This window comes from Cryptotermes secundus, unplaced genomic scaffold (assembly GCF_002891405.2).
Source record: "Cryptotermes secundus unplaced genomic scaffold, Csec_1.0 scaffold873, whole genome shotgun sequence".
Lineage (NCBI taxonomy): Eukaryota > Metazoa > Arthropoda > Insecta > Blattodea > Kalotermitidae > Cryptotermes > Cryptotermes secundus.
In genome coordinates, this window is record NW_019739229.1 from 1,938,321 (window position 1) to 1,960,242 (window position 21,922).

A 21,922-nucleotide genomic window follows, 5' to 3' on the forward strand; every position below is an offset into this window, starting at 1 on the left:
GTGGACATTCAGAATTGTTCTGTCATGGAGACAAACTCACCACGTCAATACACGAGCATCAAAGTGCGTCACCACCCCCTTAAATTAAGTAAAACAGGAAACAAGCGACAATTTGTACTCCAGCATCTTCCTCCTGTCACTCCCAAAACTTTCCAGGTTATTCCTATAAGAATACAGTGCACTCCAACTACTGTTCCAAAACTTTTCGGTTTATTGATCAGGTGTCTAAATTCTCATACTTTCGCCCCAGTATTTCTACAAATTAAAGAACTGAGGATTCCCAATACAGCCTTGCCCCTTGCTTGTACTTTCGGAAGAACCGCACCAAACCACGCAGCAAGAGCCGAGATACATGAAAGTCAACAAACAACATATAATAACAAATCTTCAAAAAGCATCTTTGACTAGGAAAGTGCAACTGGAATAGCAAAATACTGTACAGAGAATTACAACGAAACGGGTAAACTAGTAATTACTACGAGAACATTACGAATATTAAGGAAGGGCGTACTCTGCTTTGTAAAATGGGCACTGCTTTACTGATATCGATACACACGTAAATAAAGTTTATTTGGATCCTACATCATAGATTTATACAATTTCATTCATGTACATGTTTTAATGCTCCTTGCATTGCAGCGTAGATTGTTAACCTAGTTATGTGCTCCACGTCATGATAACCGCGCGTGTTTTGAAACATGAAGTGTGGATTAAAGAATAAGGGTTTGATAGAGTGTGTGAGAGAGAACTTAAAAGGGCGGTTTCTAACCATTTCCACTGACACTGCTGACCCGGACAGGGCACCAGACCCCACTATTTCCCCCTCCCACGGATCTTACGAAATGTAAACCTATATACACACCAGACTTACGCACTCCAACACTGAAGACTGAGGCAGCATATACAGCTAAACACAGTTAAAGCCTAAAATCGGTAATTTGATTAACGTAACATATTATTGAAAAATTACGGACTACTTCCCTCTTAACTGCATAACACATAGTTGCTTGAGGCACTATGCTACAAGCCAGAAGGTTGCGGGTTCGATTCCCGATGAGTTCATTGGATTTTTCAATTGATCTATTCTTTCCAGCCGCACTATTGCCCAAGGGTCGACTCAGCCTCTAACAGAAATGAGTACCAGACATCTTCCTGGGGGTAAAGACCGCCGGCACGTAAGGCTGACAACCTCACCTCCATCTGTGAGCCGATTGTCTAGAAAATGTAGGAGCCTCGATGTCTCACAACCCTATGGGCCTCCTCGGTCTGTTACAGGGATAGTTTTAACTTTTCTGCCCTAGAAACGACACATGTGTAATATTTTTATCCATTAAATTCCCATTTTCTCCGCATTATTTCTAAAACTTCCGGTCATTTTTCAATTTTGGCCTCTTATGACAGCATGAGACGTCTCCTACAAAACTGATCAAATATTTATCCAGTTTCTCATAAAATATTCTCCACATCAAGATCCTTGCGTGCAGTTGAGACATGAACTCACGTACCCCCAAGCTGTGTGGCATGTCTGACTCCCCTGCTCACAGCTGTCTATATCAGGCAACCCACTTTGTCTCTGCTGTGTACAAACTGTGAAATTCTCTATTCTCCAACACCTTACCAGCCATTACAGGACCGGCCGCGGTTTCACCCCAGCCTCTGGCTCGGCGTGATGAGAAATATGGAAATAAGTTTCGAGGCAGTGGTTGCAGCTACGTTCTGAGAGGAAGGAAGAGGGATCTACTGTAACCAAGGACTTGCCATAACCTATGTTATATGTATCATAACGATTCATGTCACCCTTTTGAACATAAAAAAGCAGCTATAAATTTTCTCATAAACCCATTAAATCATTATCCTTTTACACAAAATAATAAAAATATTATTAGAACTATCTTAAATAATAATAACTATCCACAAAATACTATATAGTATATAGTATATAGTAACACAAAAACCCTCCACAAAAAATAGTATGCCAAAAAATAAATGGGACACCTTTACCTATTTTGGCCGCGAAATTAGATCTATACAAAAGTTTTCAAGAACACTGAAGTTGGTATCTCATATAAGATAAAAAACAATATAAAACATCTATTGAAAATTAAAGATGACAAAAATGCTCTGTATAATCCCAGTGGGGTTTACCAACTACAATCTTCTAACTGTCCACTGAAATATACAGGACAAACTGGACGTACATTTAATATCAGGATCAAAGAACACATACGTGATATAAAAATAATGGACAAATTCTAAATTTGCACAACATATTTTAGATGCTACGCAGGATTATAATACGATAGATAGAACATTGGAAGTTTTATATATCGGCAAGAAAGGCCGAACTTTAAATACATACGAAAGATTTCATATTTATGAAATCACTAAAAAAAATTTAGAACTGAATGACAATTTTACTGAAATGTACAACCCCATATACGATGTTATAATCAATACTTTCAAAACATAACATCCAGTTACTCTCCCCCCTCTCACTTTACTTTCACTTCCCATATACCTTATCCCCCCACCCTTCCTTCCCTTGAGTCGACTTTAATTTTACATTTTATTTTGACACATTTCTTAGAGAACTAGACAATATTATTGATTCATTATATANGCACCTCTACTCTGTAAGTACATATATTATACATACTACAGCTTCAATTTAAATATTCAAATAACATGTTTAATATTCTTTTTTATATATATTTTCAGATTAATTAACTTGCAAGGTCATGGGCCTCCAATACCATCTTATATTTTTAGTTTGGCCACGGGACGTATAAAGTAAACATACGACTGATCAGATGTTACAAAACATCAATTTTAATCTTGTTTTATTTTATAACCTTCAGTTTTATATATAAATGACCGTTGTATTTTTTTTTACACAAAAGAATTAACTATTTTGTCATTGTATCTAATTTTACCACAGTTCAATAGTATACGTTTGTTGATTTGTATTCAACTGATGATGGCCGTTAACGGCCGAAACATGTAGTGAGGCATAGCTGGGTATTGACCTTGATACTCCTTAGTTGTTGTATTGTGATGGAAAAATAAAGTTGAGCCCTACACTTTTTATATCAATAAACTCGACAAAATTCACTGAGCATTCTGGCGACAGTGGCGTGGTGTGAAAACACGGACGATGTTAACTTCAATTACCTCAAACGCGTACCTACGACTTTTCTAAGAATCCATCTGGACATGTTTACAAACTTTTTGCTACACCGTGCAATTTACGATGAAGGATCGATATCTCTGTATCCTGTCCCCACGCTGGAGGACCAACCTTTGTAGTCTAGTCACTCTGCGCATTCAATTTTCTACCAGGTAGATTCATTTTTAAAGTTTCCTGGGGTGGGGGTGAGACTGAATCCACTTGGTACGTCGGCCACTACTGGCCTATTGTGCCAACCCCAGATGATAGATGATGAGTGTGGAGCAGCCAGTGGAAAGAGAATTGGCAAGGGAAACCGAAGTATTAGTAGAAAAAACTGCCCAGTGCCATTTTGCCCATCACAAAACCCACTTAACCTGACCTGGGCTCGAACCCGGGCTGCCGCAGTAGGTAGTTGTGGCACAGCCTACTGCCAGGTACCCACCACATTCTCTCGCGTCCTTCATCCGAAACCCGAGGGCGCATAGGGCTCATCTAACCTGGCTAGTGTGTTATGGTTTCTTACTGCGTAATTATTCTACGTAATTTCATGCTTTGTTTGCAGAATTAGCGGGTGCGTGACCATGCTGTTACTCTGTTCTAAGCTCTCATCTCTTTAATGACCGAATTTCGGCATTTTGCATTGCGGAGTCTAAAGGGAACGTTGTCGAGAATATTCAGTCTTAACCCGACACAAAACAGTGAGGTGTACGGTCTTCCGGATAATCATGCTCCGTATTCGGGGGTACAGCCAGACGTATCGGAGGAAAATATCGCCTACATCTTCAGGGTCTAAGAGAAAGCAAGAAACTAGTAGCAACAGGTATAAAGCTAAGCTCAGTTCTCTGTTTGCTTCTGGTGCTCATTTTTTAATCAATTTTAGAGCCTCAGAATGGAGGCTTCACGTTTCTCTGAAACACTTGACTGACTTCAGTCTACATGGTTCTATAAGACTGCTACTCACCGTCGTGAAAACGTGAAGCCCGTCATGTATAAATCACACCCGAGGCGAAGCACAAATCGAATTTTATTATTATCAGTAGCAACTCTTCGAATAGGAACGTGTGTATAGTAAAGTAAAGAGTGCACTAAAATCCCCTACTCTGAATAGAAACGGTTTTCAGTAATGTGAACATTTAATGAGAGAAACGGGAAAAGTAAGTTTTGACTTTCCAGCAAACCAGTAGGGTCAATGTCACAATCTGATACGTAACGTAAAATGAGTTTGTTTCTATTCTTGTGCTGTAGGTATACAAACACGCTTTTGCGCAGACTGGTTCTCATATTTAACACGCCGTTAAGTGAAACGGAGCCGGATACTAACATATGCCGACAGGTACTTGGCATTAATCCAGGGTTTAAGTTAAATATAAATCATGGAAATAGTGACATAATGTATGAGTAGCAAGCGATAAAGAAGTCAAACGACGTTTCGGAGGAATATATCGGACTACACGGCTTTAAGAACATCTTAAATAACACTGCGACATGTAGACCCGTTGCTTGGTAACGACCACGAGATAAATATACAACAGCCGTTGCTAAGTAATGGCTCGTAAACGGCAACATAGGAATTGTGTTTTCTGTGTTGTCCGCCTCGATAGCTGCGCACGCAACAATTATACAGCAACAGAGGAACGGTGTTTTATGTGCTTTCCGTGCCGAGATAGTTAGTTGGTCGAGAGTTGCTGTAGCTGATGCAGGGGACAGTTTAGGAAACCATAGGAAGGCTGAGAACACTTTAAGTGCGTACTGTAGTGGATTGTAAAGTGAGTGAATTACTGAAACGATTATAATTACTTGTAGTCAAGGATCTGTAAGAGTTCAGTAAATCCAATTACCAATCCAAACCCCATACATAGTCACACTCATACATGTGACAATATAGATGGTTGAAGTGAAGGAGTTCAAAATATTTTGGGGAGATAACATATACAGACGTCCATATTTTATTGCATTTGTGTTTATGTATTTTTGTTTTCTGTTTAGTATATCAGTTGTATTTTAATGATTTTTTTCTTCTTGTGCTCTGTCTTGCTGGGGACATTCCCGCGTTTTTTTAAGTGATGCAGTGCTGATGGAGACAGATGCTCGACCACGAGCCTTGAATAAGAAGTTTAGCGTAGCACGGTCAGCAGAAATGCCCGGTACGGGGAAATCAGAGCGGGATGGAGAAAACAAGAGTAAACAGGATCTGGCACATGGAGATGTGGTTTCCAACCACACAACCAGTTGTCTAGTTACGAGTCCTTGTTTCCACTGTGCGACAACTGAAGCCCTGTGGTTCGAGATATCGTCCTTCGGAATCTGACGCCGTGAAGTCTCATAAATATTTAGCAACTTTTCTGAGAAACCTACAGCCTCCATTTTCAAAATCGAAGATTCTTTCTCCCTGATGAAACAGGCAGTATATTGCTCCGAATAATTGGTAAATACTTACTAGACAAGACGGCGTCATATCCCAAGATATAGTCATATTCATGGTTTTGGCGTGAGAATGTCTAGCTTCGTTGGATATGAGCATATATAACAGTCATCATCTTCATAGTTTAGGCTGTGCTTGGTCTGTTCCGTCGTCTTGCGAAGTAAAATGGTCCATTTTAGTTGTGGGTGCCCCATGTTTCCTCTTATTGGGTTGTATACTAAAATATTCTTTGGTATTCGTCTGTCTTCCATTAGTAGAACGTGATATTTCCACTGTTATCTGTATTTTAGAATTTTATTATTTAGATTAATAATTTTCCGTTCTTCCTTCACTCCCTCCAAAGTTTCAAACACTATCTTCAATATGCCACGACCTTTTCTTCCTGACTTTTTCCAATTCAGCATTTAATCCTGTCATCCACATCTAATGTGGTCTCGACACTAAACACATCACCACATAACCCACGTGTTTTCCTTTGAATATATAATCGGTAGATCGACCTTTATCCCTCCATGTAATGTAGGGACAGTCCCTTCTCTCAGGTCTCGAACTCTTCCTTTCGCATCCTTTCCAGTTCATTACTCCATAAATTCGACACGTTACTAATAGCGTCGTTAAACAAACTACGTATGAATAGTCTGCAATGGCAAAGAAAATAGCGGAGTAATGTTACATACGGCTCTGCGCCGAGCAAAAGCAAAAACAGCAGCTGCAGGATACAGGGCAGCCATTGGGAGCCGTCTCGGAGTGCGGCGGGACTGTCTAGACAGAACATGCAGGGGAACTATGCAATGGTCACTTGTATTGCATTCCCCTGAAACGTCATCGAACAAAACGTGCTGATGTTGAATTTGAAGACAGCAAACCTAATTCTTCAACCCATAACACAAGGGATTTCATCATCAAAGCAACTTGAAACGTAATTTGAAGTATCCGATGTCTCTCTCTGCAAACGTCATCAGATATTCCCTCTCCTCAGAGCTGTTGTTTAATTTCTCTTCATTTACCTACCTCTTGTTCTGCTTCCTTTGATCTATTCCGACTCTATGTTAATCCCGTGTCAATGGATCCTTTTCGAGATCCCTAGGACTCTGTGGGACAGGAGAAAATCAAATAAAGTGGTGGGTGGTTCCAGATTTTTCCTCGTGAGCTCTTAGATGGGTGACCAGTCGAGAGTAGGAGTTACTAATGGAAATCTTTAAATATTCCTGGGGCCTTAAACGGGTCGTCTGCACAACTGTCCCTTTCCAATATTCCTACTAGCCTATACAAGGCACCAGTCACAACTGTGTATTCCCTTCTCCACTTCGTTTACAGGACAGAATATTGTCACGTGTAGTATGTGTGACTGTAGACGGGGTTTGGATTGGTTAATGCATTTATTGACAACTTATAAACACCACTCGGAACTATAAGCAATTACACCAACATCGTTAACCTCTACAATTCACCCGCTAAGGCTTTCTCCAACCCGCTTTTTCTCATGAGCAGTTCTCTGACAACGGCATCTAACAGTGGACATTCTTTAGCTTCACGCTCTCACGTTCTCTCTGGACAGCATCCCGTAAAGAACTCCACACCAACTTTGCCATTTGCTTATACTAAGTTCTCAGCACAGACCACACAGAAAACAGCTCTTCTATTGTTGCGTCCAACTGTTGCATTATTAAGAATTTGCTACCTAGCAACGGGAACGTGTTTACCGAGTCGTTGTCCAGAAACGGTCGCTGTTTACAGAGTCATTGCTTAACAACGGCTCTATACGCCACAATATTATAAATACGCGGAAATACACAACTACCTACATACTTCGACCCTGGGGATGGAGGCAGCATATGTACCCGAATCTTCGGAAACATTTCCTAAAACCACACAGTGTAACAACCGAACTACAGAAGTAACATTAGTGGGAAAACCCAGAATCAGTAATGATAACAATATACATGATGTACGAGAATACATCGCTATGACCAACCAACGGTGCAGTTGGTATAGTTCAACGCTTGGTAGCAGCACGTGTCTGCCATAGCAGTTTCACACCCTAAATTCTCTAACGACTGCTCTATGTAGTTTCGAGCATGAACTGGGCGTATTTTGGTCAAATATTCTGCATTTAATTCAATCAAGAGCGTACTGTTTCGTCATCAAAATGCAGGGCAAAATCATGATATGAAGATAGGAAACAGATGTTTTGAAAATGTGGCACGGTTCAGATATTTGGGAACAATGATAACAGACCGAAACCTGATTCAGGAGGAAATTAAGAGGCGATTGAACTCGGGTAATGCTTGCTACAATTCAGTCCAGAACCTTTTGTCTTCTCGTCTGTTGTCCAAAAACATAAAAATGAGAATATACAAAATTATATTTTGCCCGTGGTTCTGCATGGGTGTGAAACTTTGTCTCTGACATTAAGGGAGGAACATAGACTGAGGGTGTTTGAGAACAGGGCGTTGAGGAGAATATTTGGACCGAAGAGAGATGAAGTGACAGGAGGTTGGAGAAAACTGCATAATGAGGAGCTTCATAACTTGTACTCTTCTCCAAGTGTAATTAGAATGATCAAGTCAAGGAGAATGGGGTGGGCAGGTCATGTAGCACGAATGGGGGACACAAGGAATGCATATAGGATATTGGTGGGAAAGCCAGAAGGAAAGAGACCACTGGGAACAACAAGGCGTAGGTGGGTGGACAATATTAAAATGGATCTTAGAGAGATAGGTTGGGATGGTATGGATTGGATAGATCTGGCTCAGGATAGGGACCAGTGGATGGCTCTTGCGAACACGGTGATGAACCTTCAGGTTCCATAAAATGCTGGGAAATTCTTAAGTAGCTGCAGAATTGGCGGCTCTTCCAGAAGGGCTCAGCTCCATGAGTAAGTAAGTAAGTAAGTAAGTAAGTATCTTAAACCACTCTCCTGCAGCTAATGCCGAGGTCAAGAAAATGTGAATCTATATATCCACTCTCTCATACGCCTTCATGGCGCAGTGCTTAACTAGTTAAGCAGACGGATAAATTTACCTTTTTACCTTGCCTTTATGCATCTTAACATCAAGATATATAAATACATTTTCTATACAATCTGAAAGGAGCGAAAGAGACAGTAATATTAGCAGTAACTTTTTTTCCCCCTTGGCACTACAGCCCCAGAAGGCCTAGGCCTACCTCCATGAACTTCTCCGTTCACTCGGTTTTTCTAGATCTTACACATCGGTAGGACTCCTTGGGCGGGTGATCAGCTCGTCGCAAGGCCTCTACCTGTACACAAACGCACACACACATAGACTAAACATCCATGCCCAGCGTGGGATTCGAACCCACAATCCCGGTTTCCAAGCGAGCGAAGACAGTACATGCCTTAGACCGCTGGGCTACCGTGACCGGCGGCCGTAACTCTACTACGAGTATTACTCTGTAAACTGTCTTTTGATGTGCTGAGGTAAAAAACATTTTGTCATATTCAGGCGGAATCATCCTCCAAAGCCAGTGCATTGAATTGCTTATTTGCAACGATCAAAACACTGCGAAATTAGCCAAGTTTCCCCTGCAGAATCTCATTACACGTCCTGGTCTTTGCTCTTCTGGCTAGAGGGAAAAGCTGAGAGGTTCCACATTTCCACGTTCGGTACAAACAGGTTAGAGGAATGGTGTTCCCACAGTCACAGGTTTAAGTCGCGTAAATGGAATGAGGCAAATGAGAAATGAATATTGACTTTTACATTGGATACCTCAAAGGGCTGGACTGCCTCACAAGCTTAAGTATGGGAACAATATAAAAATTTATTTTAAAGCATTAGTGAGAGCTTGAGACATTGAGATTGTGTTACGGCACCATTAATTAGTTAAAAGTAAAAAATAAAAAAATAAAAAAAAATAAATGACGCAACAGTGTATTTCTATACAGAAAAACAAGATAATAACACCACTTCGACATCCATACGCGCTGCACAAAACAACAACGCCGCAGGAGAAAGCAGCATATGAAATCGTAACGAATGACGTTCTCAAATAAAGTCTTTTAAAGAGTGGATAATGAAAAATGGACAAAATTGAAATATTTTAAATTGGGAAATAATTAATAACATTGAAGTTACAGTGCAGCAATTTTGATAAGTTGGACTGTTGTCCGAGGATGTCCCAATACGGCCGAAACATGTAGAAATTTTTAAGACTGTAACCTGTTTGATGAACGCATTGCCAAGCAATGGCTCCGTAAACACTTTCCAACACGGAACAATGGAAGCTATGTCTCAGTGGAAGAATGTTAAAGCTTGTTGCCAGGCAGCAGTCAGAGCGCCAAAGAATTAGCTGGGTAAGAATCACGCGACCTGTGTTTTCTGTGTTGTCTGCGTCACGCAACAGTAGGACTGTGTTTTCTGCGTTGTCCGTGCCGCGGCTCTATAAAACGAGTCCACTTAGAGCTAAGAAGAGTTCTTCGTTGAGTTCCAAAGTTCCAGTGTAATTGAGCAAAAAATGTCAAGTAGACTTCATAGTGATTTGAAGTGCTTGTTCCTGTTTCTGTGTTGAGATCCGTTGTCAGGAGACGACTAGTGAAGATGGACAGTCCTAAAAGGTGTGCAACGGTGAAATGGGAAATGTGGAAATAGGCGATAGCGCTGTATTAATTGTAATTAAGACAGATTGTAACAGAAATGCTAATAAATCCAGTCATCCGATTTTCAACCCTTTATTTTCGTCACGCGTACCCCCTACGCGACACAATATTAATTTCTAATTTTAACCAAATAAAAGTTGCATTACGACGGAAGTGAATGTGTGTAAATGATTCTTGAGAAATTAAGTCACTCAGCCGGCCATAAATTCCCTCACTTTTTGTGGCGCTTCATCCTTACTGCAACGTTTAACCAAGATACTTGATCCTATGCTGAAACGGTTGAATCCAATCCAAGCAGTAATAGCATATTTCTCTAATATTAAATTTAATATCATATTCCTATCTATGGTTAAGCCGGTCATGGTAGTTGAGCAGTCTAAGCCATGCAGTGTCTTCCTTTGCTCGGAAACCGGAATCATGGTTCGAATCCCACTCAAGTCATGGATGATTAGTGTTTGTGTGTCTGCGTGCGCGTTTTTTGTGTTTGCGACGAGCTGATCATCCGCCCAATGAGTCCTACCGAATGTCTAATAACTAGTAAACCGAAGTGAAACGGAGAGTTACATGGAGGTAGGCCAAGGCCCAAATTGGGGTTGTAGCCCCAAAGAGAAGAAAATCTGTGGTTAGTTCTCCCTAACAGTCCCCTCTCCTGAGATTCTGTAATGATCTGTAATCACCTGTCATTTCCCCTACATAGTCATACATCCCCTTGATTTAATCACCCTACAAATATTTGATGAATATAAAGTACTGGTATGAAGCTTCATATTACGTAATTTTCTCCTTTTCCCCTTATTTCCCAATTCATCCCGATACAATGCGGCACTTCATTCTCAAAAACGTTACTTTTCGAGAGAGTACTTTATTTTTTTTTTATTTCTTTCCTTGGCACTCAACCCCAGTGGGCCTACGCCTACCTCCATGAACTTCTCCGTTCACTTCGGTTTTTCTAGATCTTACACATTCGGTAGGACTCCTTGGGCGGGTGATCAGCTCGTCGCAAGGCACAGACAAACTGAACATCCATGCCCTGAGTGGGATTCGAACCCACGATCCCGGTTTCCAAGCGAGCGAACACAGTACATGCCATTTTATTTTTTACTTGCTAAATTGGTAGCGATCAGAAATAGGGATCGACTGATTACACCTACAAGTACACACGCACACACGGAAAATGTAACTCTCACTTAAGATAACTTTCTCCTTCGCCTATCGATTTCGATACCGCGACAGTCTGCATTACCCTTGCAAATTGGGGTGCATGTTTCATTAGATAACCAAATTACTGAATTAATATTCACCATGCCTCGTATAGACGATTTTGAAATAGAGAGAAATTAGAAGGATGGATGATATGGAACTAATTAATATTTTGTCTCAGAATTTGCTGTATAATCTGGAGATGGTGTTTCGTTAACGATACGAAATCGGTATGGAAGCGCTGTCGGAACGCACAAGACAAGTGCAAGGAACTACGTCACTGAGTGACTATTTAGTAACTCCAAAGTAAATCGATGCTCGTCAGTTTACAGATATGCGGCTTATCAAGAAAGTCCCTGTTATTGTCATCAGATTATTTACGAGAGCCGGTCATATTCTGAAGGAACACAACACCGTTAAAGTCGTCATTGTCAGATTTCTCATCTTTGTGTTTTCACGTTTTTGGACTGTGACTATTGAAGGGTAATGAGGAGCTGCATAACTTGTACTCTTCTCCAAATACTATATAATTAAAATGATCAAGTCAAGGAGGATGAGTTTGAAGGGGCATGTAGCACGAATGGGGGAGAGGAACAATGCATGTAGGATATTGGTGGGAAAGCCGGAAGGAAGGAGACCACTGGGAAGACCAAGGCGTAGGTGGCTGGACAATATTAAAATGGATCTCAGAGAGACAAGATGGGATGGTACGGATTGTGTTGATCTGGTTCAGGATAGGGACCGCTGGAGGGCTCTTGTGAACACGGTAATGAACTTTCGGGTTCCATAAAATGTTGGGAAGTTCTTGAGTGGATGCACAACTGGCAGCTTCTCAAGAAGGGCTCAGCTCCATGAGTGAGTGAGTGAGTGAGTGACTATTGAAGGGTTTCGGTCTGACGTTCGGATTTATTGGATTATTTTGATATAGCACGTGGCTACACATTACAGGTAACTATTAAACACACACTATTATTTACAGTCACGTCTTCAATGCCGTTGCTAGGTAGCGGCTTACAGAAGCGGGCATTTCCTTTCGTCTGAGCTCCCAAACGGTCCCCGGCCTCAGCTACTGGCTTCTAACAGCAACAGCTCACAAAAACTGTGTCAGCCAGTGTGTTAGTCAGATGTTCTCTCTGGAATTCTCTGCCTCGTCATACTGCGCGTGCGCTACTACGCATCTAGCTCAGGCCGTTAAGAATATTACATGAACCAGTTCTCTTTAAAATCGCTTCAGAATTGTCGTCGTTGCTTGCGTCAGAGTTCGTTCCGTCTCGTCTCGTCTTTAGGCCTCTAGAGCTGGCTCTCGACACGTGCCAGGACCCATGCTCCGTCGATATACGTGGACAAAAGTTTGAAAATCAATTACACTCCCCCACACCCACCCAATTTTAAGCTCTTCTTATCACTATCATACTCCAACACCCAAACTCACAGGGTGTTAAAGGGGACTTCCCCGCAGCAAGTTTATATTGCCACTGGCACCAGACAGATAAAATGCTTAAGCATACTAAAAACATTAAACTCTTGTTACATTTACATTTTTCATTAACTTTCGGCTATGGAATGAATTAATAAGTACCGATCCATTGTGGAAGAATGCAGAATCTTTGTAAAACATCTCAGCAGGTCCTGCTTCCTTATTTGTATTTCCGGTTTTTGTGAAAACCGTCGACGGACAGTTCAAAACTTCAATCGTGTCCCGAAAGCGTAATTATAGAAACTTTTTTTTCTTAAACTTCCTCTTCTCAGAAGTTAATTGGTATGTTTACGTTTCTGTAACTCGAAAGCGCAGCATATCTTTTCAAAAGAACGCGTAACATAACGAATACAAAGGAAAGCTACTCAAGACATGGGAATTGTCAAACTCGTGCAGCGGTGATGCTCTATCCTCTTTTATTCTGCATGCAGTACCCGGTTCGAATCTTGGTCGTGTTATACGCCGTGCCGACTGGAACTTCGCGCTGTTTTCATGAGTCTGGCTCGGCAAATGTCAGGGTAATTCCCCCTTCACGAGTAATTCCTTCTGCATACTTTCTAATCTCTGTTTCTACTGTAAAATTGTAAGCTGTGGCGTAGACGCACGGGATTCGATTCCAAGAACATGCAGGATTTCTCTCTTCTGCATTATGTCTATATTTCTTTTGGGCTCACCCAAGCCCCTTATTACATACCCATTCCTGGTGTAAAAGCAACCTGAACGTGAAGCTTGTCATTAATGTCCGTAAAATTTAGACGCCTGCGGTATCCACGGATTTACCTCCACGTCGCTTAATGCCTTCGTGACGTGTTGTTTGTTAGTAATAAAAGTGAATGTGTTTGTATGCTTAACATTTCAATTTGCCCTGCTTTCCCCAACTCGTTCGGCTGGACGGGCCGTGTCGCAGAATATTCACGGCCCACTGCTGGCCTTTAGCTGGGATCAACTCTGAAGATATTGGGGCCCAATTTTCGAAGGAACCGCCATTTGCATACAGTAAGTCGCACCGCAAATTGCCTCGTCATTACATTTTCGCTGTCTCTGTATGAAACATGATTTCGAGTGTCTGGATTTAGCTGTCCGAACATTAAAATTACATGAACGTTTCGGTGTACGTATACATTAGAGTTTCCATCTTCAGGGTGGTTGGAGCGGAAGTGGGTTGTGGTAAGGAATATATCTCACAATGAAAGTAAGGCTGTCTTTCCATTAGTTGGCAGCACCCTGCACACACCGCCCGTACTTACACTGTGAGACGGGCCGCGCCATAGCTCAAGCGGTTATTCGCTGGCTTTCCACCGCGGCGGCCCTGGTTCGATCCCGGGTCTGGTGAAGTGGTATTTGTGGTGGACAAAGTGGCGCTGGGGCAGGTTTCATCCGACTACTTCGGTTTCCCCTGCCAATCTTCATTCCACCAACTGCTCCACAATCACCCTCACCTATCATCTGGGGCTGGTACAATAGGCCAGAAGTGGCCGCAGTACAAGGGATTTAGTCCCACCCCACTAGCAGTAAAAAAGAACAGTAATGCTTCAAAGCGAATGCCAAGATATTAGATCGAAATAGGCTACAACCACTTCCTTCCATATTAATAAACATCTAATTATTCGATTCTATAAATTCTGAGTTAATAAAACTGTCATTAAATAAGCCGCCAATAAATACATAAATAAATGCAAGCTTAAATCAAACCAGTTCTCTGTATGCATGTTATTATCCGTCTACATATTCTCCAAACCAGACAGCGACTGCAGTTCGTTACGGAACTGTTTCTCATAATTCAGCCTTATCTCAAACTCCCTCATTTGTATCAGGAACTATCCGTCCGCCACATTCCAGCGCAGTTTCAAATCCCTCACTCATGTATTCCGTGCCTACAAGCTGAGTGTGAAACTTGATCATTCTACACATAGGAAGACGTTTGAATAAAAACACTCACGAGAATATTTGAACCTAAAAATGACATCGAAAATTCCTCACTGAGTTATTTCATAATTTGTAAATCTCATCCTCATTGACTGATTTTAACGTCCCACATTCACTGACATGTACGTATGTCGTGTAGCACGCAGCGTCCATGCGAGTCATGGAAATATGCAAAGGATTTCAGCTAGAAAAATGAAGGATAATGACTCTTTGGAAGATACAATCATAAATAGGAAGATGATATTAAAATACATCTTAAAATTAGGATATCAAAATGTGGATGAGTTAACCTAGCTCAAAACAGAGTCCAGTGGCAGATTCTTGTGAACACCGCAATAAACTGTCGGGTTCCATAAAATGCCGCCCGAATTCTCACTTTCCGATCGACTGTCAGGTTCTCGATAATTCTGCTCCATAATGTTATTTAATAAGGCATTCTACTGAATTCTATTTCTGATTGTCTTCCATCTATTATGGAGAAAATCCGTGTGATCTACTCGTCCTCTCCATGTCTTTACATTTACTTTCTCTCTTTCGTCTTCTGAACTCCTGTTTGACCTTGACACATCCCTCCTCCCAACTGCCACATTCTCTGCATTTGCCCACACTCCTCTAGCACTCTCTCAAATTTATGCTTCATCCACAAACTTTAATTCCTTCCTGGACATTTGAAACCCCCACTGAAACCCTTCATATTTCACGCACACTGATTTCACTTTGATTTCAGATTCGTCTCTGTGACAAGTTGTTGAGATAATCAGTTACAGTAAACTGAATTACACACTCCATGAGTTAAGTCTCGATTTCCTCTCTACTTCCTTCCTCTTTGTACGATCAACAAGTCTGCTAGCGTCTGTGACCTGTGGTTACGCGAGCGATGAATCCATGGCCTCATTTACTTAAGCTTTGTTGCTCTCTCGAGCAGAATGCATCCAGAAACTGAAGTTTCAGAGTTAAGTGACTCGTAGCGGCGTAAGTTAACATCAGAAGCAGGAAATCCATGAAATTTATTTGATACTTTACTTGATAATAACAAACAGTTCCCACTATAACTATTAAATATAACTGGAAACGTTAGTTGCATCAAATTAGTGGCAGGATATAACATAGACCTCAAAATATTTAAGAATATAAATGTTACACTCCGTATATTCTGCTTCCCGTCATCGTTTGCAACCCCCTAAATGATTTATTAGAAGCTAAATTGTGGTAAATTAAACAAGACAAAAAATTGGAAGTATAAGTCTCGCATTACTTCCAAACTCACGCTTCGAGTGTGGAGGAAAGCGAAGAGCGTGAGTGGAAGAATCTGAAAAAGAGAAACATTGAATGAAGAGGAAACAGGACATAAGGGGCGGGGTATTTTCCAGCAAAAACGTTAAACAGAGAACACGGAGAATATGTGCCACCAGGTATCTACAGCCACAAATATTGAAAACAACAGGCATACAGAGAATACAATTTCTTGAAACAAAAATTAAATTGTCAGTAGAAAGAAAACAGGCTGACGGAGACATAAGTATGAATTATCTTGAACAACAAACATTGAAAAGTGCATAAGGAGGGGCTTCATAATTTGAACTTTTCTCCAAGTATAATTAGAATGATCAAGTCATGGAGGATGAAATGAGGAGGGCATGTAGCACGAAAGGGGAGAAGATGAATCATATAGGATACTGGTGGGAAAGCCAGAAGGAAAGAGATCACTGGGAAGACTAAGACGTAGGTGGGTGGAAAATGTTAAAATCTTAGAGAGATAGGATGGGATAGTCTAGATTGGATTGAATTGGGTCAGAATAAGGACCAGTGGAGGGCTCTTGTGAACACGGTAATGAACTTTCGGGTTCCATAAAATGCTGGGAAGTTCTTGATAGCTGCATAATTGGCGGCTTCTCAAGAAGCGCTCAGTTCTTTGAGTGAGTGATAACGAGGGAAACCATACAAATTTTCCCAAGATTTGATCTTTGTAAATGTTAATTAATTAGCAACTCTTTAGACCGGATAATAAGAACGTAAGTACCTTAGAACAATCTTTGTTTCGCCATTGTACGCTTTGTTCAGTATCATCTGATGTAATATTTGCTTCCCTGGGGCCGGTACCCGACAGAACGAGGGATTTTGTGGCCAGGGCTTTTAAAATTATCTGGTTGTAAAGAACATAAGCGGCGCAACTACGTGGAAGTTTTTCATCATGATTAATCGCCAATTAAAGGAGCCTGTTAAAACTCCTTCCCTCGCTCCAAACAGCAGAGAATACAAAAATTTAACCTTTTCTACATGAAAAGGTGTTCAGAAGGATTGATCCAGTGACGGCATGTAATGTCTCTAACAGAAAATAGAATTTGAAGCATTTGATTTGCATACGGGAGGCGCCCGTTTCGAATCTCGGCTTAGATACCAACTGTCCTGATTCAGGACTTGCGGTGTAAGCCATGACCGCTCCCTTCACATCCCTTCCAATGAAACATTCACAATCGTCATAACAACTGGCGATGACGTTCTACTGATGGTGTGCTAAGTAAACCTTAAAATGAATAATTGAAAAGATTCGGTTGAAGAATGGCATGAGACTTTTAGTTCAGAAATCATCTCGGATCACCAGATGAAACCAGATTTTGTGTTCTTAACCGTCATATCTAGTGAATAGCATGAAAGTCTTGATGCTTTAAGGCTTGTAAGAGCGCATTTAGTGTGTTAGAGGTTTCGATCTGTTTATCTGAAGATATTTCCATATACCGATACCAAAGAGGCCGATGTAGTGGCACCGTTATGTACTTGTAATTGGTAGGCACCGGGATCGAATCTCGATTCGATTACCCGCTATTCTGGCCGGGGTTTTCCAGATGACTTAAAAGAAAATGTTTTGAAATAGCACGTAGCATCCTGGCCTACAATCTTACGTATTAGTCATTAATTGAAAATATCTATCACTAAGTAACCTTCCCCATTGAATCACTTTCCGTAAAACGTTTGACCTAAGAATTAATTAGCGGTTAAGAAGACATAGTATACGGGTCTGTAGGACTGAGGAACAAGCCTATCGTATTAACTATCAAAACACCCAGTGTTATTACACGAGACAACTCGGGCGCAGCGTCGAAAGGGTTAATTACAGTGTGAGCGACTGCGTAAAGATTTGGGAAGGCAGGTCACGTAGCAGGCATGATGGCATTCTGAACGTAACTCACCTGACACTCGTACGTGCCGTTATCACGCTTCTGCACGTATTTGATCTGCAAATTCCAGTCATCTCCTCCCTCCGTGTGCACAACCTGGAACCTCTCGTCGTTCGTGTAGGTGAAGAGACCCGACGTCAGGATATGCCAGTCGCGACGTCTGATCCAAGACACCTGTAACACAGAGCAGTGTTAGAACATCGTGTTTTACTGACGTCTTTGTGCTCTTATTGTAGTTTGCAGCTAATTTCCCCCCCCCCCCGATTTGGTGTAATAATGCCGTGTTATGATGGGCTCTCTGGCCGACGTTTCAGAGAGCCTGTCATTCTGCGCTTTACTGACAGTGAGAACTCCCGCGTTCTAGTGAATCCTTATTTGGCCAGTGGTGAAGCAGCTCATAAAACAGGAAGCCCTACACAACCGAATTTCATAAGAAGCTTCCCAGGTATCTTACCTTAACATTTCCCAACGCCCCGATTGGTTACTGGCTGGACGACTGAGGGGTCGGAGTTCGACTCCCGCTGGGGGCAAGAATTTTCACTTCATGTTTTCCAGACCGGCACTGGGATTCACCCAACCTCCTATCTAATAGGTATCGTGGGCCCTTTCCCCGGGGGTAAAGCGACCGGGGCGTGAAGCTGGCCAATCACCTCCAACTAGTACCGAGGTCAAGAAAATTTGGACCTATACATCCACTTCCCCCATATGCTTTCATGGCATAGTGCTTAATTAGTTAAGCAAAGGGAAAATTTTACCTTTTACTTTACCTTATTCTTCATGACCTGGGTCTGTGTGTGTGTGTATATATATATATAGAAAGGGAAAGAGAGAGAGAGTCACAGGAGGAAATATCACAATTCTGGGAGGTCATAGCATTGGTCATTCTACGCAAAAACGTCTATACGTACATGTGACCCATTCGAATGGCTTCCGAGATCGAGACATGTCACTGCACAGAACACTGTACAAAAGAGCAACACTCCATGACCTCACACGAGTTGCAAGGTTCATTAGTTCTGAAGGTAGAATTTTCGAAAATGTTTCATGATAGTTAAACTGTACCAAATTTGTCACTTGAAAAATAAATACCGGTACTAGAAACGGTACGCATCATGAAGTTTTAGTCGCAACATCGGGACAAGACTGGTAAGACAAAAACAGAAAAGAAGTTAATTCGTAAGCTAAATAAATGACAATGAAGACCATACAAGGGTGAAAATTAGAACTAATCTGCATGTTTACCCCGTTAGAGTACACGGTTATACTGATGTTTTGTTAATGACAACAGATGGCACCAGTGTGCTTCGTACAAGCAGCCCTAATGCACCGTGATCATGCTAGCTTTCTCTGTAACGTATATGTATATGGTTTTATTCAGGCAACGAGGAAGGTAATGGCTTGACGGTGCACCAAGCATGGTGGCCCAACAGCGACGTCACACTCTTCAGGTCATGAAACAAGTGTGAACAATCGTGTGTCCTGTACACTGATTGGTCAATTCTGCTGACTCATCGGACACTTCGAAAGGATTTATAGTCCCTGTGCTTCTAACGAAACACCTTACGTCACACGATTAACGGTTAAAAAACGTTTCCACTGAAGTGTTTCCTTGTTTTGTGTTACTATCTAGTGGTCAGAGTTCCTGGTTACAGATCCGGAGGCCCGGGTTCGATTCCCGGGGCTACCAGACTTTCTGAGAAATAGTGGGTCTGGAACGGGGTCCGCTCAGCCTCGTGAGGATAATTGAGGAGCTATTTCAAGGAAATAGCGGCTCAGGTCTAGAAAACCGAAATTAACGGCCATGGGGATTCGTTTCGCTAACCACGTGACACCCTCTATCCGCTAAAGTTGCAGTAACTACGCCGACAAACGGCGGTCGCTCGGTCAGTATAGTTTGCTTGCGCACTACAGGCCACGGAATTCGTTCGTTCGTTCATCAAGCACATGTTTCGAACGTAAGTGTTCATCAGGTGACATGGTCAGATCAACAAATACGGAAATCTGTAAAATGTGGATAACAAAAATGTTCTGTTATCTGCGTGTGCCTGTACTCGCACCTAGACATTCGCGACTCGTTTCTGCCTAACTTCTAATTATGACTTTCTGTGATAGAAAAATTTAGCGAATTACAAGAAATATGAAACAATAGGATTTGTTGATGCAGATTTGTTTGGTGATTAACTTTATGACTGTAAATTAAAGACTTTTAGAAAGAAGTTTAGGCAAGCTGTTACAAATATAGAGGCCTTAGGCGGAGTTTGAATGGACATAGGTGAAGTAACGTGAAGTATCCTTGTTCGAGTGCAGTGAAACAAATAGAATCACTTGTCCTTGTATGACTTAATATGTTGAATTTGCACTGTATGTACCTTGTTTATTGCATGTATTTTGTTTTGTATTGTTCCCTTTATGTATAGTCTTTCCTTGTCTGTATCAGTGTAATATCTACTTCCACCGGGTGTCCACCCAATTTGCAGAAAAAAATTAATAATAATAATAATAATAAACACAAACACAACTTGTAATTAGTATTTCAGCATTCTGTTGCACATCTTTAATTAAATTTTTATGTATTAAGTACGTCAATAATGCAACAGCCATTGAAATATTCATCATTTAACACTAACACAACATGTTTCGGCCGCAGACGGTCATCCTCAGGTGTTACAATGCATCAAAACTGTTACACTGTTTTGATGCGCACTAAAAACGCGCGTTGCAGTCCACTTAAAATAACATAAATAATTATTTAAAATTCATTAATTTTTTTTCTATTGACATCTTTCGTAAAATCCTATTCCACCTCATAAGGGGCGTCGTCCACTTGTTTAAGGAGCTATGTGATATTCCAGTTTGTTTCTGCAGCTTGTTTTTCTGTCAATTAGCCCGTTGTTTTGTTACGTCTGCAATAAGCCCCTTGCTTGTGCGTTGTGCTGTTGTCTTCACTAGTGCAAGAAAGAAAGCATGTGTAGGAAAAGGGGACAGATGGAATTACGAGTTCTGCTTTATGCAGTTCTTAAGAAGAAGCGTAAAAGTAATAAGGCCTCTTTAAAATGAAACTTCCACAGAATAAAGCGTAAAAAGCCAACTTGTGGGGGCGACTGAGAAAATAATAATGATAAAGAGACATAATGAATATTTCATATAATATGAGTAAATAAGGAAACAATTTTCTCCGCTGTTTATATTCCATTTCTCTGAGATAAACTTCCATCTCGTTTCTACGTATAACATCAACATGGCTTCTCTGAGGAGGCGAGACACTTTAATGAATACCTCGAGTCATTCAGAAGCTGGGGCGTTTAAGGCGTCTCAAGTGTGGGGCTAATTATATAACATCTAAAGGAAAAATTATATCAGAGATGTGGCCTACGTATTCATCTGATGCACAGTCCCGGGGGGAATTTAACGTTCCAGCAAATTACTGTAAAACTAATGTTATCATTGATGCTATTATAGAGGAATTATGTGTAACATTCTTTGAAGGGCGACAAAATTAAAAATATATATGCTAAAAAAATACATGAATCTTAATAGTCACGAAAATGCTTAAGGAAATATTATAAATATTTAAACAAAAATTTATCTGAAGAACTTGTAGTATACACCAACATTTTTTTTAAATTGTTACACGTGGGTTACAGAGGACAGAGGAATTATAAATTAAAAGCTTTTCAGTTTAATGACCAAATTCATCGCCAGGCATGTCAGTAGGTGCAGATTCCCAATATATCAAATCTTGCAACCTCAAACTTTTCCGACCGTCATGATGTAGCTAATGCTAGCACGCAGTTAACTTACACAAGGAGCGTCTACCGCCTAAGGAAAACTTAACGTGAATACAATCAGTGCGCCTTAATCATTATTAACTTCTATCAGACGAAAAGCTGAATAAGTGTTTCGCGCAGCTGCCATGTTCTCGGGTATTTTTTTA

General features: G+C 41.0%; 1 protein-coding gene across 1 annotated transcript in view; it reads right to left on the reverse strand.

The window, feature by feature from the left end:
- The window catches only part of LOC111871793 (hemicentin-1-like), a 475,354-nt gene that overhangs the window by 139,880 nt on the left and 313,552 nt on the right, over window positions 1-21,922 (reverse strand). Inside the window, exon 5 of the mRNA XM_023865137.2 lies at window positions 18,001-18,162. Coding sequence (XP_023720905.1) covers window positions 18,001-18,162 — 162 coding nt within the window. The remainder of the gene's footprint in view (window positions 1-18,000; window positions 18,163-21,922) is intronic.